Source organism: Pezoporus occidentalis, unplaced genomic scaffold (assembly GCF_034315485.1).
Source record: "Pezoporus occidentalis ecotype Australia unplaced genomic scaffold, CSIRO_AGI_Poc_V1 ctg85, whole genome shotgun sequence".
Taxonomy (NCBI): domain Eukaryota; kingdom Metazoa; phylum Chordata; class Aves; order Psittaciformes; family Psittacidae; genus Pezoporus; species Pezoporus occidentalis.
The window spans coordinates 92,795-115,109 of NW_026916212.1; the positions used below are offsets into that span (position 1 = coordinate 92,795).

At 41.1% G+C, this 22,315-nt stretch overlaps 1 protein-coding gene across 1 annotated transcript in view; it reads right to left on the reverse strand.

The window, feature by feature from the left end:
* Positions 1-8,143: 8,143 nt before the first annotated feature.
* The window catches only part of DDX4 (DEAD-box helicase 4), a 31,975-nt gene continuing 17,803 nt past the window's right edge, over positions 8,144-22,315 (reverse strand). Inside the window, exons 11-17 of the mRNA XM_062604315.1 lie at positions 21,333-21,462; positions 15,213-15,379; positions 13,860-14,005; positions 13,004-13,103; positions 10,815-11,085; positions 10,593-10,679; positions 8,144-8,660 (exon numbers count right to left, since the gene is read on the reverse strand). Of these exons, the coding sequence (XP_062460299.1) occupies positions 8,580-8,660; positions 10,593-10,679; positions 10,815-11,085; positions 13,004-13,103; positions 13,860-14,005; positions 15,213-15,379; positions 21,333-21,462 (982 nt within the window). The 3' untranslated portion in view covers positions 8,144-8,579. The remainder of the gene's footprint in view (positions 8,661-10,592; positions 10,680-10,814; positions 11,086-13,003; positions 13,104-13,859; positions 14,006-15,212; positions 15,380-21,332; positions 21,463-22,315) is intronic.

Sequence of the window (22,315 nt, forward strand, 5' to 3'; positions counted from 1 at the left end):
GAGGCAGACCTACAAAGTGTCCAAACTTGACAAAAAGGGTGAGTTTTGTGCCAACTGCTATGCTGTGCAGTGAGCAACTTCCCACATTTACTATATGCAGAAAAGTTTTAACAGCTAAGTGCAGTTATTTGTGAATCTTCTTCGTCTCTGCACTAGAGGATTTATTCCTCAAGAAAAATATCAGGTGTTTTCCTAAGAAGGCCACAAAGCCGTTATCCATTTCAGAATAGAGAACTATGCAATACTTCCTTCCTATCACATCTGCCTTCACAGTGTTGCAACACCACATCAGCTGTAGTTGCAGTGTGTTAAAACACTGGTAAAGAAGGAATGCTTCATCCTCAGAGTGCTGCCTTTGGAGGTTTACTAAAGAAGTTTTCTAAATGTTTTTACCCTAAGGTAATTCAAGCTCCCCAAACCTTTTACTACAATTACAAAGGCAGAGAAACATAATTAAGCCCATCTGAACAGGCATTACTGAAGATCCCATGTGGGTTCAATAGCAGAACTACCAGATGCCATTTCCTCTCATTTTCTCTCCCAAGGCCACAGTGAGCACAGGTGTGCAGTGAGGACCACAACAGCATGAGTTACTCATGTCAGAGAGCCGCTGCGCAGGGAGAGCCGCAGTAGTTCATAATAACAACCACCTCCATTGAGAGCTAGTTTCTCAGTGCAGACACAGACAGGTCCAGCCAGCCCAGTGGACATACCTCAGGGCCCAGCTGAGCCCCAGCCAAGGTGGTGGTGCCTCAGAGAAAATGTGTTTAAGAAAGGGCAAAACCACAAGCAGATGAAGAGGGAATAAAAAAGGGCAAGAAGCAGCAGAGTGAACACCAGGGCTGGAGGAGGAGGAGTTCCACGATGGAGTAGGTGTTTTCTGCAGCCCACAGAGAACCCACACCACAGCAGATAGCTCTGCAGCCTGTGGAGAACCTGGGCTGCAGCAAACCAACACTGGGAGAAGGAAGGGAGGAGAGTAAAGCTTTTATACACTGACCACAATACCACCACCACTACCACCACCCCCAAATCCTCCCCACCACCCCTCATGCCACTCTAAGGGGTGAGTCTAACCTGCAACAAGGCAGGGAGGAGAAGTCCCTGAAGTAAATTGAGCATGGAAAAGGGAGACAAGAGGTGTTTTCCCTCTGCTTCCCTGGTTTATGGTGGGATGATGAGTTAATTTTGTTCCTAGTGGCTGGTACAGTGCTGTTTTGGATTTAGGATGACAGCAACGCCAACACACTGATGTTTTAGTTGTTACTAAGCACTGTTTACACTAAGTCAAGGACTTTGCAGTTTTCCACACCACCTAGCTGTGGAGCTGGCTGGAGGGCACATGAAAATGGGAGGGATTAAGTTTAGGACAGCTGACCCCCCACTGACAAAGGGATATCCCATACCATACATTTTGCTCAGCATTTAAAGCTGACAAAAAGCTGGCTGGAGGTCCACTGTTTGGGAACTAGCTGAGATAGAGTTATAGAAGCATAACCAGCCTGAATCTGAGACTGTGCAAGTACTTGCTCAGTCACCATATTTCTGAAACAGGACAAACATCTTAGGAAGTATCTCTGATACAAACTACTTACTTCTAAGCCTCTGAAATTCTCATACACGATTGATAGAATTATTTGAGCTCTTCCCTCTGTATCTGGATACCCGTAATTTTATTTCCCAAGGAGTTAGGCCAAGTCTTTACTTGGGTATTTTTGTTGCTGTAGTCTGGTTTCGCATGACTTTCTAGGTGTCTTATGAAGGACATATTAACATTTAGCTAGGCCTAACGTAGAATCATAGAATTCCTAGTTAACTATACTTTCCAATAAATCATTGCTTTCCACTCGTAAGTTGTATATATTATACTTGCAGTCTTTGCGCACAAGAAAAATCCCCAAGGAAAAGTGGTTCAGTCAGGGTGGGTTACACATTAACCAGTCCAGACAGTAGATGTGAATAGAGTATGTTCAGTTCTAGAAGTGATCTTTATGGTTTGAGCAGACCAACTGCTTCAGAAAAGGTTAGTGTCCGCTCAGCTATTTGTGCCTTCCAGTTCAGAATGATTTCTTTCTTGAATATGCTGCTTGAGATCTGAAAATACAGAATCTCCTAAGGAAAAACATGTCTTTCCTTTAGTACCATTTTATTTGTATGACTGGCATGTTTAGACTGAGAAACCCATGGAATAAAGCTGCAGGGGTAGTTTCGGTTTCAACCAATACATAATAATGGTGTTATGAGGGAGAAAACCAGCATTTTTGTACACAAGCTAGTACACTAAAAACAGTTAACTACAGCCACTGTCCACTGGTTTCCCAGACAAGACCAGCAGGCAACAGGCACATATGTAGTGAGTTCCAAAGAATGGACACTAGGCTGTGACAGACAAGTCAGGTTTCTACAACTATGTGGAAGCGTACAAAGGCAGATATTTTAAGTAGTGTTTGGCTCCCAAATAATTTGTCCACTCAACTCTGAACAAAGAACTGACTCCCTAGTGTTGAACACAAAGTAGTTCCTCTAAGTATCCTTTCTTGCCATAATATTTTCACTTCCACTTAAAAGACAAGCTCATTGCACTCAGAGGTGCTAAAAGACTGTACTGTGCAGTTGAAGAAAATAAGCAGCATAAAATTAAAAGCTTGGCTCCAACATTTTCCTTATGTTGGATAGTATTTTTTTCTTATACTAGAAAAAATACAAAGATCAGATAAAATGGAAGAGAACACACTCAAATGTAAGACTCCCACATCCTTGGTCCTCACTCCACAGGCATCTGATTTCTTCTACTGTTGTTTATTGGCTACTGCAGTTAAGAAATGGAAAACAATCATACCATAAAAATCTCAAAAAAGAGGGTTTATGAGAAATGTCATTACCAAAGACTGAAACTAAACACAGTAATAGTTACAGAACGTAAAATCTGCAATGACAGAACTCTGTGTTTAGCCTCGACACTTCCTTACGTACAAGTTTATGTACAGACATCCAGAACTCACTAAGACCCATCCATATATGGTGTTATTGAAGATAAAGTTGTGACAGATGTCACAATATCCCCCTCTTGTGTCACTAGGGAATTCCCTCGAACAGCTAAACAGCATGCTTGAATTACTGAACTGGTTAACACAGAAGAAAACCCTCTTACCCAGTATTAAACCTTAACCGAGTATTAACAGTTTACAGTTTAAATTAAAGAGGAATGCAGATTTTTAATAAAGCCAGCTGACACACCAACAATGTCCAGCAAGCTCGCTTTCTACTCCCTGCCCTGACTGAGATCAGTAAGGACAGTCAGGTCCATTGTCTGGGATTTTTTAAGCTAATTTGCAGAAGAACACTAATTCAAACAAGTAACTACTGACAATTAAAAAGACATATTCAGAACAGACTATTTATAAAGACTTCCTATCGTGTGCTTTCTTATATGCTGAAACATTGTGACAGACTTAAGCCAATCTGGCAGTAAGTTTTGAGGACTTGCTATCGTATCTTTCTGTTGGTCTCAGCTCTTCTTTACAATCCTTGTAACACTCTTCAAGTGGAGATGCAGCCTTTAATCAGCAAATTTAAATGTCAGAGTGCCTGCTTTTCTCAGTTACGACCTAATGATTCCTTAGAACTAGCCCATGAGAAGCTGCAGATCAAAGGCTATAGAAAGAAACCCTTTACGTGCTCTTTGCTACTCTGCGCACTGCTCTTCAGAGTCAAATCACAGTTGGCACATATCACTGCTACTGACCTTCCTTCCTTCTCACCTTTGTAACTGCAGTCCTAGGCTCTGATGAGAAACTCATCAGATTAAAAAAACACCTGAGGCGTTGCCGTGTGTTACTACTGCAGTATGAGAGAAATAAGACACAACAGCGAAGTACTGTTGAAGGAAAGATGGTACTTTCTAACACCACCTTGTGTAAAAGAAATTGCAGGTACACTGTTCTCAGGTTTCAAACCAATTAAGTCTGCCACCTCGAGGACAACGGGACTCTTCAGTGAAGAACATATTAACTGTACTTCCAGTAAGACTTTCAACGTGTTCTTCATATGACATTACACGAGTGCAGGAATAAGTTATACAGAGGCAGCTGACTATGCAGTTCATTCCCCACCCCAGCTTCCCCTGTCAGTGTTTTCCTCTGGCTGGGAATAAGGTTTAAATATTTCCTTGCAGATTAAGCATGTATTTAGCCACAAGAGGATTAAAATAGAACTGAAAACTCCATAAAGAACTGTAGTTTTCTGCAAATACTAAGTTTTACATTTTCCTTAATCCCAATTCTCCATCACTCACTTTTCAATGGGCATTCTATACTTTCGATCAGAAAAAAACATCTGTCATCAAACTTAGTTCTTCCCTATTTCTCTCATAAAAAATAGTAAGTCTGACTTACTTTTCTCTTAAAATTATTTCATTACCATCCCAGGCACAGGTTTTGTTGCATTTGTTGTTTTTATGATGTAACATGAATAAAATTAACACTATGAAGCAATTTGTTTGTGGCAACTCTTACCACCTTCAGAAACTATTAAATAAAAGAAATGTCTAGTTCTGCTCCTTAGGAAAGAAGCAGTTCCAAACATGCAGAAAACGAGCATGTTGAAATTGTAGAAATTGTAGAATGCACGGGTAAGAAGTAAACATTTCCATATTAAAAAAAAAATGCAAGGAAGTCTGCCTTGCCCAGAGTAATACAGTGTGTGTTAAACAATACTGAGTTTTAAGTTTATATACAGTTGTAAAAGAGAATTTTGAGCACCAATTTTTACAAACTTTATGACACCACATGTTCTAGACAGACTTTACCATGGGTTTCAGATTTAGGCATGAACTATTTAATGCACTACAAATTATTACACTGATGAAGTCAGCTGGTTATTGGTTGGTTTGGGATGTTTTTGTCTTAAATTGTTTTGGTTTATATTTTTGACAAGTAAGATACCCTAAGGCACATTAGTATCCAGCTGAACCAGAAAACAACGTAGTTTAGTACATAATGCCACTATTTTTCAAAATGTTTCAAAACTTTGGGACTGCATACATGCATATTCAAGCAGAAGTTCCATGCAACCTATTTTTACCTAAAGACATGAGAAAATCAATCAAGCAAGTCTCTGCATGGAAAGACAAGATGTAGAAAGTATCTATAAAGAACACAATAATGAAACAGTAAATCAGCAGTCAAACAAGTGTGTTGTAAAGATACTAATGCATGTACACATGTTCACTCTTCAGTTTTAACTAAAAGTTCATCCAGAAAACCAGACTGATTATTAATCCTATTCCCACTCATCCCAAATTACACAAAGATGAATACTCTTTCCCCAGAATTTTTGAGGAAAGTCTATGTGTTGTGATAAACATCATGTATACAATCAGTCTTTAATTCTTGCAGTAGTTTGAGATGCTATATTTGATAAACTTGTAAGAGATACTAAAAAGCCATTCTAATCATTACTTTCCAAGCTACAAATAAAATACAAGCCTGAGACTCCTGCAGCCTTAACTTCCACCCACCACATCTTCTGGCCTTTAGTCAGGTGCAAGTTGTACATTTATCTCCTCTGAAGAAGAGTACCATATTTAGTTTTTATACAGCCCCAATAAATGAAAATGTTGAGCAATTTGAGCACTTACAGTGATCAGATGGCCTGGCACAGCAGTCCCAGAGAAGTATAAGGCTCTAGTAGATACCGGTGCACAGTGTACCCTGATGCCATCAAGCTGTCAAGGGGTGGAACCCATTTATATTTCTGGAGTGACAGGGGGATCCCAAGAGTTGACTGTCCTGGAGGCTGAAATCACCCTGACTGGGAGGAAGTGGCAAAAGCACCTTATTGTGACTGGTCCAGAGGCTCCATGCATCCTTGGCATAGACTACCTCAAGAGAGGGTACTTCAAAGACCCAAGAGGGTACCAATGGGCTTTTGGTATTGTTGCTTTGGAGACTGAGGAAATTGAGCAGCTGTCCACCTTGCCTGGTCTCTCAGAGGATCCTTCTGTTGTGGGGTTGCTGAAGGTCGAAGAACAAGTGCCAATCGCAACCACAACAGTGCACCAGCAGCAATATTGCACCGAGTCTCCCTGATTCCCATCCATCAGCTGATCCATAGACTGGAGAGTCAGGGAGTGATCAGCAGGACCCACTCGCCCTTTAGTAGCCCCATATGGCCAGTGCGAAAGTCTAACAGAGAGTGGAGACTAACAGTAGACTGTCACACCACCATTGAGTGCTGCCGTACCGGACATGCTAGAACTTCAGTATGAACTAGAGTCAAAGGCAGCCAAGTGGTATGCCACAACTGATATTCCCAATGCATTTTTCTCCATTCCTTTGGCAGCAGAGTGCAGGCCACAGTTCGCTTTTACTTGGAGGGGTGTCCAGTTCACCTGGAACCGACTCCCCCAGGGGTGGAAACACAGCCCTACCATTTGCCGTGGACTGATTCAGACTGCACTGGAACAGGGGCAAGCTCCAGAACACCTGCAATACATTGATGACACTATTGTGTGGGGCAATACAGCGGAAGAAGTCTTTGAGAAAGGGAGGAAAATAATCCAAATCCTGCTGAAAGCCGGTTTTGCCATAAAATGGAGTAAGGTCAAGGGACCTGCACAGGAGATTCAATTTTGGGGAATAAAATGGCAAGATGGATATAGACAGATTCCCCACAGATGTGATCAACAAGATAACAGCAATGTCTCCACCACCTAATAAGAAAGAAACGCAAGCTTTCTTGGGTGCTGTGGGGTTCTGGAGAGTGGACATCCCAAATTACAGTTCGATTGTAAGCCCTATCATGTGACCTGGAAGAATGATTTAAATGGGGCCCTGAGCAACAATAAGCCTTTGAGCAAATTAAACGCGAGATAGTTCATGCAGTGGCCCTTGAACCAGTCCGGACCAGGCCAGATGTAAAAAATGTACTGTACACTGCAGCTGGGGAGAACGGTCCTACCTGGAGCCTCTGGCAGAAAGCTCCAGGGGAGACTCGAGGTCGACCCCTCGGCTTTTGGAGTCGGGGATATAAAGGATCTGAGGCCAGCTATACCCCAACTGAGAAAGAGATACTGGCAGCCTATGAAGGGGTTCGAGCTGCTTCGGAAGTGATTGGCACTGAAGCACAGCTCCTCCTGGCACCCCGGTTGCCTGTGCTGGGCTGGATGTTCAAAGGCAGGGTCTCCTCTACACATCATGCAACTGATGCTACATGGAGTAAATGGGCTGCACTAATTACACAACGAGCTCAAACAGGAAATCCCAGTCATCCAGGAATTCTAGGAGTCATCATGGACTTCATAGGCTGCCAGTATATCTCAGTATATATTCATATAAAAAGTAAGAATGACAGCCTGCTTTTCCACAACACGTTACACAGTACTGCCCAAGTCAGTTCCAATTCTCTCAAACATGGGCATTAAACCTTCTAAGCAGAACTTATGCATAGTATTTCCCTGTATTAAATGGGAAGACTGTACAAGAAATAGTGCTCAGCATGGTGTGCTAAATACCACAGAGCTTGAAAGAGAAGCTTTTAAGCTTGCTCAGCTGTGCAAGACATTACAAACTACAACAGTTACTTTGCCATTTTTCTCTGTGAAAGTGACATAATGATGCAGCTTTATAGCATACCAAAATGGTAATAATAAATTTAAAAGAAATCAAAAGAAAAAAAAAAAGGCAACTTTAAGGAAATCTCCTTGACCTGCTGCTAATGGCTGCTTACCAAGTACAGCCACTACAAGTCTGGGAAGCCCTTCTGGACATGAGCCACCAAACCTGTTCTAGGGTAAACTTTTCTGTAAGAGATAACAGAAGAGGACTTACATCTGTCCAAGGGAAAAACATAGCAGAAGCCACACAGGGCTTCACCCTTCTCAAGACAGGTCTGTAAAAACATGTTTCAGCTAAGTTGCAGATGTAGCCACTGACCTTTAGTTCCCTATGGAGATGTGTATTCCATGCATGTCAAATAATACCAATTTATGAAACCAAAATAACATATGGTTTTACATTAGATATTAAAAAAAGGCAACTACCAACATGCACTGAAGTTTTTATTAAGTAACTGCTTCAAAGATGTGTAAGAGATCCTTATGTGATCTCATCACTAAATTTGTTCTAAAATTGATGTTACAAAAAGGCAAAAACAAAGCTTAGATGGGCCCCTTCCTAAAGCTCTTCCCAAACTAACCCTTTGCAAGACTATCTTCCCATGCAAAAGTTTGTAACATACTAGTAAGCTAAAGGGATCTACTGTTTTCTGCTTGCAAAATCCCCATCTTTTTACAGCATACAAGCTATCAAACATCCAACACATACTGGAAGTTTTAACACTTAATATCTGAAGTGTTTCCTAAAAAATTACTTTTGACTTCTTATATTAAGTGATAATCATCAGTGGGTTCATCGTAACAGAGCATATATACATTGCTGAAAGCTTTAGCATGTAATATGAACTACTCTTTTAAACATTAAAGAAGAATGTACTTTAGAAGCTCAATAGTAAGGAACATGAAGTGCAACAGTTCACTTAAAGCACAACAGAATACAGTCTAGTTTGATACTGAACTAGTTCTAATCCCATGACTCCTGTGCACTTCCAGAATACAGCATCTTCATTCTTTCTGGGTCCACGTTGCTTCTGCCTCTGTAATTCTAGGACAGAACAGGTACCGGTTTAGAATCATTAACACTTCCAACAATTTAGAGGTGACAGTCACTACAAAACAATTTTAGCTTTCTGCATGCATGTATCTCAATAGAATTTGAATATCATATTTTTAATAAATACAGCTCTTTCATCACAAAACTTCTATACATAGGTGGTTAGGCCTTGGTGGTTTTAAAGCACTTTAATAAACCTCAGATTTTATCAAGTGTGAGAATAATCCTTCCCAAAGTTCAAATCCCAATTTCTCCTACCCAACACAAATCAGGTGACACAGCTTTGGGGAAAAACTTTCTTCTCCATTTCTTAGTTAAGAATGAACATCTGCATTACTTTCCCATTAAAAAGACAAAAGCCTTTTCCTTTGGAAAAACGATGAAACTCAGTCGCATGTAAGACTGTCCCAAAATAAACAGGCTAAGAGCCTCCAACAGATTCCTCTTTCAAATTCATCCTTTGATTATCAAATGGCCCTTGCATGCAGTTCCTTTGAAAGGGGAAGTGAATATTGTAGAAACAGAAGTGTTACCTTTCTTCCCCAAGGGAAAGGGCATCAGGATCCTTACTGAACACTGGATGATAAAATGCCTCTTTCAGTAATAGTAAAATGGCAAAAAACAGCTTGAACAGTTCATTCCAAAGGAAACAAGAGAGCCGATTACAAATACGCATATTCTGTCAGAATCTCATGTCAGAATGACATGAAGTCTCATAAAAAAGAAATACCACCTGATGATCTCCAACTCAAAAGAGTTGGTGCACTGCGTCTATATGATTGAGACAGCAGTTGCCCTGGAAGTATTCTATGCAGACAAAGAGTCAAAGGACATGACTTGGACCTAGAAATGACAGATGTCATTAAATTCTGGGAGGCACTCCACAAAGGTTGGAGATGTGTATCTGGAAGCAATCTAGAGATCCACCACCCCCTTGATTGAGATCCACTTTTGAAAACAATTTATCTGAATTTTAAAAGTGTCCTTGAACAGGAATATAAAACAAAGATTCACTGAGGCTGCAAGCATGAGCAGGAAGCAAAAGTGTGTAACTGAAGTCTCATGAAGACCCAAAGAGGAAGGGTCCAAATCTGATTAGGGAACTTGTCAGGCAGGTAAATACACCTAAAACACCCAATACTTTCAATAATAATGGTAGGAAAGAAGATAGTCAATGAAAGGAAGGTCTGAGCTTGAACACAAGCTTTGGAGATTGCATAAAGAGCAACAGTAATTATTGTTCTTGTGGGTTCTTTCAAGGTATTAACATTTGGAATTCAACTCAGTTGTTTGTCCTGGGTTCAGCAGTAGCAGTCATTTTTCTCCTTAGTAGCTGGTGCAGTGCTGTGTTTTTGACTTTCAGCCTGGGAACAACACTGATAACACCGATGGTTTTAGCTGTTGCTCAAGAATGTTTAGTCTGACCAAGGACTTTCTGAGCCTCATGCTCTGCCTGGGAGGAGGGGAAGCCAGGAGGGAGCAGAGACAGGACACCTGACCCAAACTAGGCAAAGAGGTATTCCATACCACAGCACGTCATGCCAACTATATAAACTGGGGACAGTTACCCGGAAAAGCTAGATCACTGCTCGGGTTGGGCTGGATATCAGTCGCTGCGTGGTGAGTGGTTGTATTCTCTTCCCTTGTCATTTCCCTTATCATTATTATTCTTGGTGGTCTTTTTCACAGACACCTTCCTGTTGTGGGGAAAGAGCTTGAGTGCCCTTGTGAGGTTGAGAGCTATGCTAGTGGTGGCATATGCCTCCGACCATCATTCCAACAAAGAATGTACGATGAAATAAGGTACACAGTGACAATCGAAACGGTTTCAGTGGCATTACCCTGGATATATACTGCTGAACACACTATTACACTGACACAAAGTTCTAAAAGCTAAGACTTCCAGTTCATTTGCAGACTTACCTTCTGGATATTAGGTGGTGCAAAGAATCTTTCTCCTTGAAAACCAAAGGCAATTTCTTCCAACCAAACAGGAACTTCCTGCTGGGCCTACATAATCAGAAATGAATTTAGATACTGCTTTACCAATTCATAATTAAGAGTTGCATAACTGTACAAAAAAATAATAGCTGCTAAGTACGTTAAACTGGAATCCTGAAGAACAGAAAACGATTTGAAACTTACATCTGAAAGCACTTTAACGAGAGATTGTGCAAGATGGCCATCTGAAGTGTTATCAAAGAAGCAAACTGCTTTGCCTGTATTTCCACAACGACCAGTTCGTCCAATTCGGTGTACATACTCTTCAATGGTGGAAGGAAGATCAAAATTAATAACATGTTGAACATTTTCAATATCGAGACCTCTTGCTGCCACTGAAGTTGCCACAAGAACTGGACACTTTCCAGAACGAAAATCCTGAAGAGCTACTTCTCTCTCTCTCTGTTCTCTATCTCTGCAAAGAAAGCAAATGCTTAGAACATGTATCTCAAAAAATCTGCAGTATTAAGATACAGGCTGAAAGATCATGATTCATGGACAGAAGTATGTAATGAACTCACTGCCTTGTTAAGATCAACTTGTTTAACTGATTGTTTCTTTATGCCATACTCAGAAATGCTTTTCCTACTCTTTGCAGAAAGATGCCAGAATAGCACAGATGAATTCTACCTAGACTCCTGCCTAGGCCATTTGCAGATACAGTAAAGTGGTCAGCAAACAGCACAAAACTTGCCTTTCCTTCGTCACAGAATGGTTTGGGTTGGAAAGGACCTTAACATCATCTAGTTCCAATCCCACTGCCATGGGCAGGGACGCCTCACACTAAACCAGGTTGCTCAAGGCTCTGTCCAACCTGGCCTTGAACACTTCCAGGGATGGGGCAGCCACAACTTCCCTGGTCAACCTGGTGAGTGCCTCACCACCTCCACAGTAAAGAACTTCCTCCTTATATCTAAACTGAACTTTCCCTGTTTAAGTTTAAAACCATTACCCCTTGTCCTATCACTGCAGCCTCCTATGAAGAGTCCCTCTCTGACATCCTTTTAGGCCCTCTTCAGAAAACTGGATTTGTTATGGGGTTTGCATTTTTACAGAATCTTTACAGACTATACAGTACTTAAGATAAACTCTGATCTACTGTAAATTACGTTCTTCACTGTACAATTTAGAAAGCTAAAAAATAGTGCCCTTTTGAATCTAACATGGGACATTTACTGAAGTCTAGTATGCTTGCTATTCCAGAGAAGAGCAACTATCCCAACTTCAACCCAAAAAACTCGAATGAGTAAGAAATCAGTAACATTCGTTACAGTCTAGCAGCTTCCACAGAACCGATTATTCTCTTGGTAAGTATGCCTTAACTCGCACTGTAGTAACTATATATAAATGTGTTAAGAACCTCCTTCCACACAAGAAAAGCTGTGGGACAGCAGTTCAGACGAGCTGAGAATAGAAGGCCGCATCTTCTCAAACTGACCTCTTCACACACCTGTGAAACCAACTGGCAGAGGGCTCATACAAACATCACCTACCTGGGTACTAACATCATTTTAACCCATTTACAACCTTGATATTCTGATGTTTGTCAAAACACTGGACAAAACATTTTAGTGGCAAGAATTCAAGTCCTCTTTTCTCTTATTACAAGATGAAAAATATTACAAAATAACATTTTTATGTGCTGTACAGTTCACTGAACCTTAAGATTCAGTTTGTTGTCCTATATTTTGACATATAAACACCTCAGAACTACATTCCAGCTCATTACATGAAAGACAAACCATTTTCTTTAGATGAATTTAGACCTGGAATTAGCAACTATTTCACCCCATTTCTCAGTATTTGTTCAGGTATGCAACACTAATGAGGTAGACTCATGCAGGTTAGAAGCATCTTCTCATTCTCCACATCAAGAAGCAGAAATGACAGCATAAGAAATTTGCACAGTATATAACCCAACTTACTTGTCACTTTGAGGAAGCCTGTAAGACAAAGTGGAAGGCCCACAACTGCCACTTGAATTTACAAATATCATCTCACCCTAAGGTCTAGTTTTGGTCACAACAAATGGTAACAAAAACTACATAGAAACAAAAGCTGATTCTACTGAGTTAATTATATTTGTATTTAATGTTTAAGCAGTAAGCATAAGATTCTCCAGTTCATACACAGCGCTGTAAGTCTGATCAACACATCAAATGCTATGAGAACTGGCCTTCAGAAACACTATATTCTCACCTGGACAGGGCTGCTAAGGATAAGAAGACTATCTGAAACAAGCTAAATCCCATAGATAGAGCCAAACACAAACCTCAATGAAAGCTTCTGGTAAAGATATGCTAGCAAGTGACTTTCACTTTAAAAACACTTACCCATGGATGCTAGTGGCAGCTATTTTTTCTTGACAAAGAAAGGCTGCAATGTAGTCTGCTTTTTTTTTTTTGTCCACAAACACCATGGTTCGTTCATGACCTATGTTAAAAAGAAGTTCAGATTCACTGCAGTTTGAAACCAGATGCATTTTCACTATTCACAGTTAGTCACTTATACAAACACTTACTACCAGAACACATTTTGAATAAAGTCTTTAAGGCATTACTGCAATTTCTTGACCGTGCTGAACTACTTAAATGTAATCCATCGATTTTGAGATCAACACAGACACCTAGGTGAAGAAAAGTGCACTGCATTTTCTTCCTCTATAAAGGAGGACACACATGTTGTTCTCCATGATGAGCATGCACTCCCTTTTTAGAGCATGTGGCTAAAAGCAACATGCCATTCTAAGCACTAAACATGAAGGTAGACAGACCAACTTTTAATTCCAAACTTCCTTCCAGTTCTCAGCATGGGAACTTAAGATACATTCAGAGCAAAAACAGAACAACCCCAGCCATTAACAAAATATAGGCCAGAAAGTTCGCGTAAGATGTGAAATACACCTATAATCTTGAGATAATACCTCCAGATGCTGAAGTACTGTAATTCCCCATATCAAGAAACTAATCATCTGGGAAGCTTGTCTGCTAGTACTCAATAGATATGAGACCTTGACAAATACTCATAAAACAAATATATCTAAAAACTCAGACACCCCCATGGTCGGCTGCACACTTCCATCAGTAAGACCTGTAAAGCATATAACATGCATAACAGCAGAGAATCATGACCTGGTCAATAGAAAGAGCACAAGTTTAAGAACAAACAATTAGCAATAAGGAAAGTTACCTATGTTTTGCAGAATTTCTATCAGTTTATCCCTCTTGGAATACTGAGGAACCTGAAGAATACTTTGCTGAACATCACTGCAAGCTCCACCCACATGTCCAACAACAACAAATAAATAATGAGATTTCAAAAATTCAGCAGCTAGCCTTGAAAAGAAACAAAATTGAACAACATGAAATCTGTTACGTATCACAAGATCTTCTTTCAACACAAAAAACCCCAACTATTAATAAAGTCTTGACTGAGGACCCAATGCCACAACAGGTGACTTAAGACTGAGTTTAAAGTGAATTCAACCCTACTTCAAAGAAAGGCAATTAATCTCCCCAACAGCTGTCAGTATTAACAGTTTGAATGGAGGAAAGCAGCCCATTCCATTCTTCCATTCAGGACAGTCAGCTGCTGAAGAAGCTTTCTCCAAGCCTCAAAAAAGATCTTTTAGACTTTTTGAAGGTCAGAAGAAAAATGCCAAGATCTGACTCACTGAAATGCCAAAATACTTCACTGCAATGGTCTGATCAGTTTACATGCTCTCAAACTGTAATATGCTTACTGGCATTTTTTGGTGATACTGCCACAGCAGTATCCCTTCCAGAAAATACACAATATTATGTCAATTGCTAAAACTGGAGTTTACACTCCTCTGATACGAGTATTCAGATGCCTATCTCTTAAGCAGTGGAAATACTGAATAATTTTCATCCACCTGTAGACATTTAGGGACTGAGCTGTTTTGTACTGTCACGCCCAGGCCCAGAAACCCACTAACATCTGTCAGAAGCCATTCTTTCAAAAAGCCTGGGAAGTGGAGCTTTCAGGGTAGTGAGCACTACATCATACATCATAAACCATCTGTGAAAATTTTAAAACCATTATAAGCAAATAGCATTTATGCTTGTAAATAAGAACTGTATATCAGAAAGGCTGGCAAGATAGGCAGTAATTAGGGTGCCTAGTTACATTATGCCCTGGTGTCAAAAAGCACTAGCAGTGCTGCTCATGAAACAGTAATATCACTGGTTTTGAGTTTACACATATATAGTGTGGGAAAGGCAAGAAAGAAACAGGAGCAGCACAAGGACTTCTGCAAAAGTAGAATTTAAAAGCCTTCAGACAAACTTTGTAAGTTTCTGTGGAGTTGCCACCTAAATTAAGCAGCTAATCTATGCAAGTTATCAGTTCTATTACCTAAAAAAAAAAAACAAACGCAAATCCTTCAGCAGGGAATGTTAACATGATAGCTTTCAGTGCTTTCTAGCAAGACTGTAAGCTTTTAAATACAAGGAGTGCTCTTAACTCTTCAGATTTCATTCTACACAACTTCAGATACAGTTCCATTTTTACTTCACTCACCTCTGAACTTCTTCAGGAAAAGTGGCACTAAACATTAGTGTTTGACGTTTCTCCTTTGGTGGCATGCTTGGGTGAGAAACCAGCTTCTTCATATCTACCCCAAAACCCATATCAAGCATGCGGTCCGCTTCATCTAGCACCAAGTATTTCACATTATGCAAAGCAATCTGCAAGCATTTCAGTGGAAAAAAACCTATTGGTTCACTGACAGTATATAATTATACAATATCCTTATTGCCAAAATCCACATTTTAATTACTTCTTTCTAGTAGATTTCTGGTAGAAGTTAATTATAGAATCATAGAATAGTTAAGGTTGGAAAGGACCTTAAGATCACCAAGTTCCAACCCCCCTGCCATGGGCAGGGACACCACACACTAAACCATGACCCAAGACTCCATCCCTGGCCTTGAACACTGCCAGGGATGGAGCATTCACAACTTCTCTGGGCAACCTGTGCCAGTGCCTCACCACCCTCAAAGAAAGAACTTCTTCCTGGTATCTGACCTGAACTTCCCTTGTTTCAGTTTGAGCCCATTACCCATTATCCTAACTCTACAGTCCCTAATGAAGAGGCCCTCCCCAGCATCCTTATAGGCCCCCTTCAGATACTGGAAGGCTGCTATGAGGTCTCCACGCAGCCTTCTCTTCTCCAGGCCCAACTTTCTCAGCCTCTCATTATACGGGAGGTGCTCCTGTCCTCTGATCATCCTCGTGGCCCTCCTCTGGACTTGTTCCAACAGTTCCATGTCCCTTTTATGTTGAGGACACCAGAAGAACTGCACACAATACTCCAGGTGAGGTCTCACGAGAGCTGCTCCTTTTGATGAAGCCCAGCATGTTTGGCTTTCTGGGCTGCAAGCGCACACTGAAGCCAGCTCATGTTCATTTTCTCATCAACCAACACTCCCAAGTCCTTCTCTGCAGGGCTGCTCTGAATCTCTTCTCCACCCAACCTGTAGCTGTGCCTGGGATTGTCCTGACTCGGCTTGGTTGAACTTCCTGAAGTTGGCACTGCCCACCTCTCAAGCCTGTCAAGGTTCCTCTGGATGGCATCCCTTCCCTCCAGTTTATCAACTGAACCATACAGTTTGGTGTCACCAACAAACCTGCACAACTCAATCCTACTGTCCATGTCACCGCCAAAGATACTGAACAGGATTGGTCCCAAAACTGACCCTTGAGGGACACTGTGGAGACAGTGTTCTCATGGGAGAATGGATAATTGGTACATAAACTCTGAAAATCCTGAAAGATACAGCAAGGCTGTGAGAGGCCCAAGGAAGCTTAAGCAAGCAAGATAAGAAGAAGGTGGAATTCACTGAGGTAATGAGAACTGTGGACTGTTGGCAAGCTTTCGAGGTCAAGTTCCCACACCTCTGCTTAACCAATTATATGCTAGCTGCAAAGTGTCTTCAAGACATGTATCTAATCATAATATGCCAAATCACTGTAAGTGCATGTAAGAAATAGTATTTAAGGGGTTAAGGCTTTGTAATAAACAGCTTTTGTCTGATCATATTGATCTCTGAGTCCATATATTTTCTGCGGCAAATGGCACCCGAACAGGGACCCCCCTTATTTTTCATATTGAAACTGAAGGAATTAAAGCGCGTGGCACCAAAGAAAGTGGAAAACGTGGAGCCGCAGGGACGTCGGCTGGGTTCAATCCGGCAGGACCAGGATTGGGAGGTCGTCGCCTCGGAACGGAGCCTAGTGAACCCGGAAGACACTGCGCAGTGGAAATAAGGTACCAGCCGACGGGGTCTGGAAGAGGGTTAGGATAGGGAATCAACTAAGTAAAGAAAAAATGGTCATCCTTAAACTCTTCCAGCATATCCTCTCAGTGAGAGGGATAGAATATGACAATAATCTGTTAAAAAGATTGTTGCTCTGGAGTAAAGAAAAAGAGTTGATCAAGGGGGTTAATGAAGCTTTTGATCTCGGGACTTGGAAAAAAATTGGAGCACACCTGTGGGATCAAGTTACTTGCGGGTTTAAGGAGGCGAAGTCTCTTGCTGCCCCCTGGTTATAACTAAAAGGGACTCTAGCCGCAATGAAGGCTGAGAAACAGGCGGCAAAATCTGCTTTTACAGCTCTCTCTGACTCGCCTTCACAACAGCAGGGCTCCGCACCCACATTAGGTTCAGCACCCAGTGCTACAGCCATGGTAGTGTCGTCTGCTTCAGGCATAAAACATCCTGGCTAAAAACCGGCGCGCAGTACAGTACGAAAGTTTGAGGACCCTGCGCCTTTCCCCTATCCTGTGTCAACAACACCTTTACCGGGGGGAGCTCCAGCTGATACTCAGGAGTCAGTAGAGGCTACTGAGCAACCGAAACAAACTGATGTTAACCCTTTTCATGCTGCTACTGCCCCTAAACTTAGTTCTCAAGAATTTCTGCTGGGGTGGGAGTCTCCTGAGGAGGAGAGTGTAACTCCGAATAAATACCCACCCCCACCACATACACCACTGCTTGCATCGCTCCCACTGGAGCTGCAAAATGAGTGGAACTGGGGGCAATGGACAAAATCCTTAGATAAGCAATTGCAGGACTTGGGAGACCGTCTGGACAACTTGGGGGAGGAGAGGGAGCAAACCCCAGAAAAACCAGAAAAAACAGGTAAAATCAGTCCATGTGATGTGCCGTTACCACTGACTGTATGTCTAATAAAGCCAATCCGAGTGCCATGAGATGGCGAAGCTGCATTCAGGATGCAATCATAGGCAGTACTATTTTACCGATAGATGTTCCCGCTGCATTCCCTGTTATAAATTCTCAGGGACAGTCTGTCTGGACTCCTATGGACTGGAAAGCTATGAAAGAAATTAAGGGAGCAATTACTCCGTATGGGTTGTCTTCCTCATATACACAGCAAATGTTATCTGCTTTCTTTTCTAGTAATGTTCTAACTCCAAATGATTGTCTCAGAGTGGCTGCAATTTTATTAACTCCTTCACAGCTCCTACATTTTAAAAGTGGGTTTGAGGAGCTTGCTGCAAGGGCTGCAGATGAGAATTTAGAGTGTAATCCTCATCACCCTTTGCATGGTGTTTCATCTGAAATGTTATTGGGAAAGGGACAATTTCACCCTGATGGAGTACAAGCTTGTATGAAAATTGAAGTTTTACAGCAAGCATACCAATTGGCTTTAGCTGCTCTGAAAGCTGTGCCAGAAGCGGGAAAACCTTATCCTTCATATACATCAGTAAAGCAGGGACCTACTGAGTCCTATATGCAATTTATTGACAGATTGACAGAGGCTATCAAAAAGAATACTGATCTGGCATCTAATGCTAAAGAATCCATGCTTATGTCTCTGGAAAACGCTAACCCAGCTTGTAAGCGTATTTTGCAGGTTTTGCCAAAATCTGCTGGTCATCAAGAAATGATGGATGCATGTTCTAAAGTGGGCACAGCAGAGGAACAGGCTGGATACATGGCTACTGCCTTCACCGCTGCTGTTAAACCCCTTCTACAACAAGGTCAGGGTGATTGTGGGGGTACTAAAGGTACGAGATGTTATAATTGTGGACAGATGGGACATTTTAAAAAGCAGTGTACTTTAAAGAAAATCAGTTCAGCAACCCGCCCCCCTCAGTGTGGTGTTACTGATTTTGCAGACAAATGTTACCCTCTTTTGGGAAATTGAAATATGTCCATGTTACTGTTGACACTATTCTCCTACAGGACAAGCTATTATTGAACGAACACATCAAACTTTGAAACAACTGTTGGAAAAACAAAAGGGGAAAAGAGCAATGATGCTGCAAATATGCAGTTTAACCTGTCTACTTCTCAAGAACTGATAACCTGGAGGAGGAGGTGTATTTGTGTCCTCCTGCCTACAGGTCCATGGAGATTGCCTGCAAAGTTTGTCAAGCCTTGCCATGAGCTGGCCAGACGAATGGAAAAACCTGATGCCTCAGCTACAGGAGCTGACCGTGAATACAAGCAGAATGAGACAGAGGAAGAGAGAAAACGAATTAACTGCAAAACATCACTTGGGGACAACTGAAAAGTAACATCCTGAATATGTCTGCTTGTAAAGTAGCTATTATTAGAGGCTGTGATTTTGTGTATAAAACCACCTGTATTTACTAGCTAGTTGCTAATAAGAAACTACACCTTGTATTGGATAGATTTGTCACTTGTAAAAGAGATGTCAGAGTATGGAAATTTGCAGTAGCTGCTAGAAAATGCTAAGGCAAAAGCTAGAAAGATTTTAACACAATGGTAGTGATATAAAGCAGGTGATGGAACAAATTAAGAGGGTGGGAGAATTCCACTGGCAAGAAATTTCTTTGGCTAGTCCCTCGCTGCCATCAGCATCTTCAACATGCTGCTGCACCCTGTAATAGTTACTCTGCTAATGTAAATTTGTGTGTGCCTTGCTGTAGTAGCGACTTGTTACTGGATGAAGCAGGTGAAACTCTGCATTGACAACAAGGTGCAAGGACTGAGGCTGATGAAAGGCCTGCTACCACAGTCAAGGGCAAGACTGGGTTGGTCTCTGTGTTTGCCACCAAGAAGAACCTTTAGCTCCGCTGTTGGCTGCAACCCAGCAGGCGTGGAGCGGTGGAGACACATGCCATGCCAGACCTTGATGTGAAGGATGGCTTCCCCTGTTACCAGAGAGCCATACAGCAGAAAAAAGGAGCAGGCCCAACAGCCTGTAGTCGGCATATACTGGAGATATGATCTAGCCCAAATCCCCTGCTCAAGTAGAGTCATCCAAACCATACATAAAACAAAAAGGGGGAGATGTGGAGACAGTGTTCTCATGGGAGAATGCATAATTGGTACATAAACTCTGAAAATCCTGAAAGATACAGCAAGGCCGTGAGAGGCCCAAGGAAGCTTAAGCAAGCAAGATAAGAAGAAGATGGAATTCACTGAGTTAATGAGAACTGTGGACTGTTGGCAAGCTTTCGAGGTCAAGTTCCCACACCTCTGCTTAACCAATTATATGCTAGGTGCAAAGTGTCTTCAAGACATGTATCCAATCATAATATGCCAAATCACTGTAAGTGCATGTAAGAAATAGTATTTAAGAGGTTAAGGCTTTGTAATAAATGGCTTTTGTCTGATCATATTGATCTCTGACTGAGTCCATATATTTTCTGCGGCAGGACACCACCTGTTACTGGTCTCCAACTGGACACTGACCCATTGATCGCAACTCTTTCCGTGTGGCCATTCAGCCAATTCTTTACCCACCACTTTATCCTTAAATAAAAGCGTATGTGCATTATATTTGCACCTCAACTTTCATTTATTTCTTAATCTGAACTAACTCTCACAGTATGCAGACACTGAAGTACTTCAGAACTTGTTTCAACAAAGTAAACCAAGACAGAACCTATGTATTATATATTAATTAGCCCATCTATTTTGAAGTTATGTCCGAGCTTCAGAACGGTTGTCTCATATAACCTCCTTGTTCCGAAAAAACTTATGTCAGGAAGTATTAAGGACATTACAACTTCCTGTTGCTGACCGAGACTGTCATTCTGACTACTAGAAGCCTGTCAACACAGAAGCCAACCTCCAGCTTATTATCAAGTGTTTTGCCAAACTTCATTTATCCACTATAAAAACACTGAGCCACCATTCTAATATACAGCCATTTTGATTTGAACTTAAAATGGATGGAAAAACTATTAAAAAAAAAAAATAATCAGACACAGCATTACACCTGAATTTTACGTATGAATAAAATCAATACTAAATCATTCAAAGCATTAATATTTGCATATTCCCAAGCAGATAAAAGCTATTCTAGCAAAACAAACAGGACATCAATTGAAAACCTAGTACGGAATTTTCCACAAGAACTAAAAGGTGTTTCAAGTTCATTTACAAGAACACTGCAGCCAGCTTGTTTTAGACTGAGATTTTCCAATGGGCCCTGAAAGGTACTGAAGATATCCGGACTCACGCAACTCCCTTGAAAACCTCATGGTGTTTAGATACTCCATGAAAAGATCACTTTTATTTTCGTAAATGCCTGTACAAAGCTGGCACTCAAACTGGTTTATATGGCTCTATCTTTGAAAAATGAAAAACAGTAAGTAAAAAGCAAAGCATGTTTAGGGAATTCAGATTAAGATCTCACCTTCTCTCTTGCAATTATGTCTAGAAGCCTTCCTGGAGTGGCACACAGTATATTACAGCCTTGCATTACCTGACGGATTGAATGGCCTGTTTGTGTACCTCCATAGATCACAACAGGCCTTATACAAGTTCTGTAAAACAGAAAAAAAAAAAAAATTGGACTAATGCAAACTGTATTGTTTCATGAAAATACATAAAAAAACCCACCAGATCTACCATAAACCATGTTACTTTGTGCAGTTAAATTCCTTCACCTGTCAGCACAGTCTATAACCAAAAGCAGGACCCAAGACTAAAAACTCAAGTCACCATAAGCTCAAAGATCCCATTCAAACTATTATAATAGAGGCTGCACAAGTGGCTTGTCTGGAAAGAATGCTTCATCTGCTTTCATCCCTCTCCCTTCAACTCAGTTACTGGTGGTAAGTGACACAATAGTGTCAGACATTGTCTTCTTTCATACAGCACACTTAGAAAAAGCAGAACCACAAAATACATGCCTTTAGAATTTCAGAAGTAATCCTTCCATGCCTGACTGTAAAAAATAAAAAACACACAGATGGCTCTTTGTAAAGCAACTAATAATACTGACAATCCAGTGTGCCACTTACACATCAGACTGCAAACCCACTAAAACACTAAACTACTTAGCACTCTTTCTACTAGTCTGTTTGGTTCGATCTACAGAGCAGAGTTATATCAGGTATTTTCTCCAACAGAAACAGTCTATGAGCAAGAAGCTTACACAGAGGAGCAAGTTTGTAAGCTTACCTTTATAACCTCCTGCTAAGGTTTTTACATGCATGCAGTAAGTATTTTCACAATCAAATTCAAACTGCCTATTCTTGAAGGTACTAATTCAGCTTCGTATAAACTGGGTTATTTTTTTACCAGGAAACTTTTCAGAAAGCTTTAGTCGAGAATAGAAGCAGGCTGGACTGAGCAATATGCAAACATACACAGCTTGCTTGAGCTGTGAAAGTG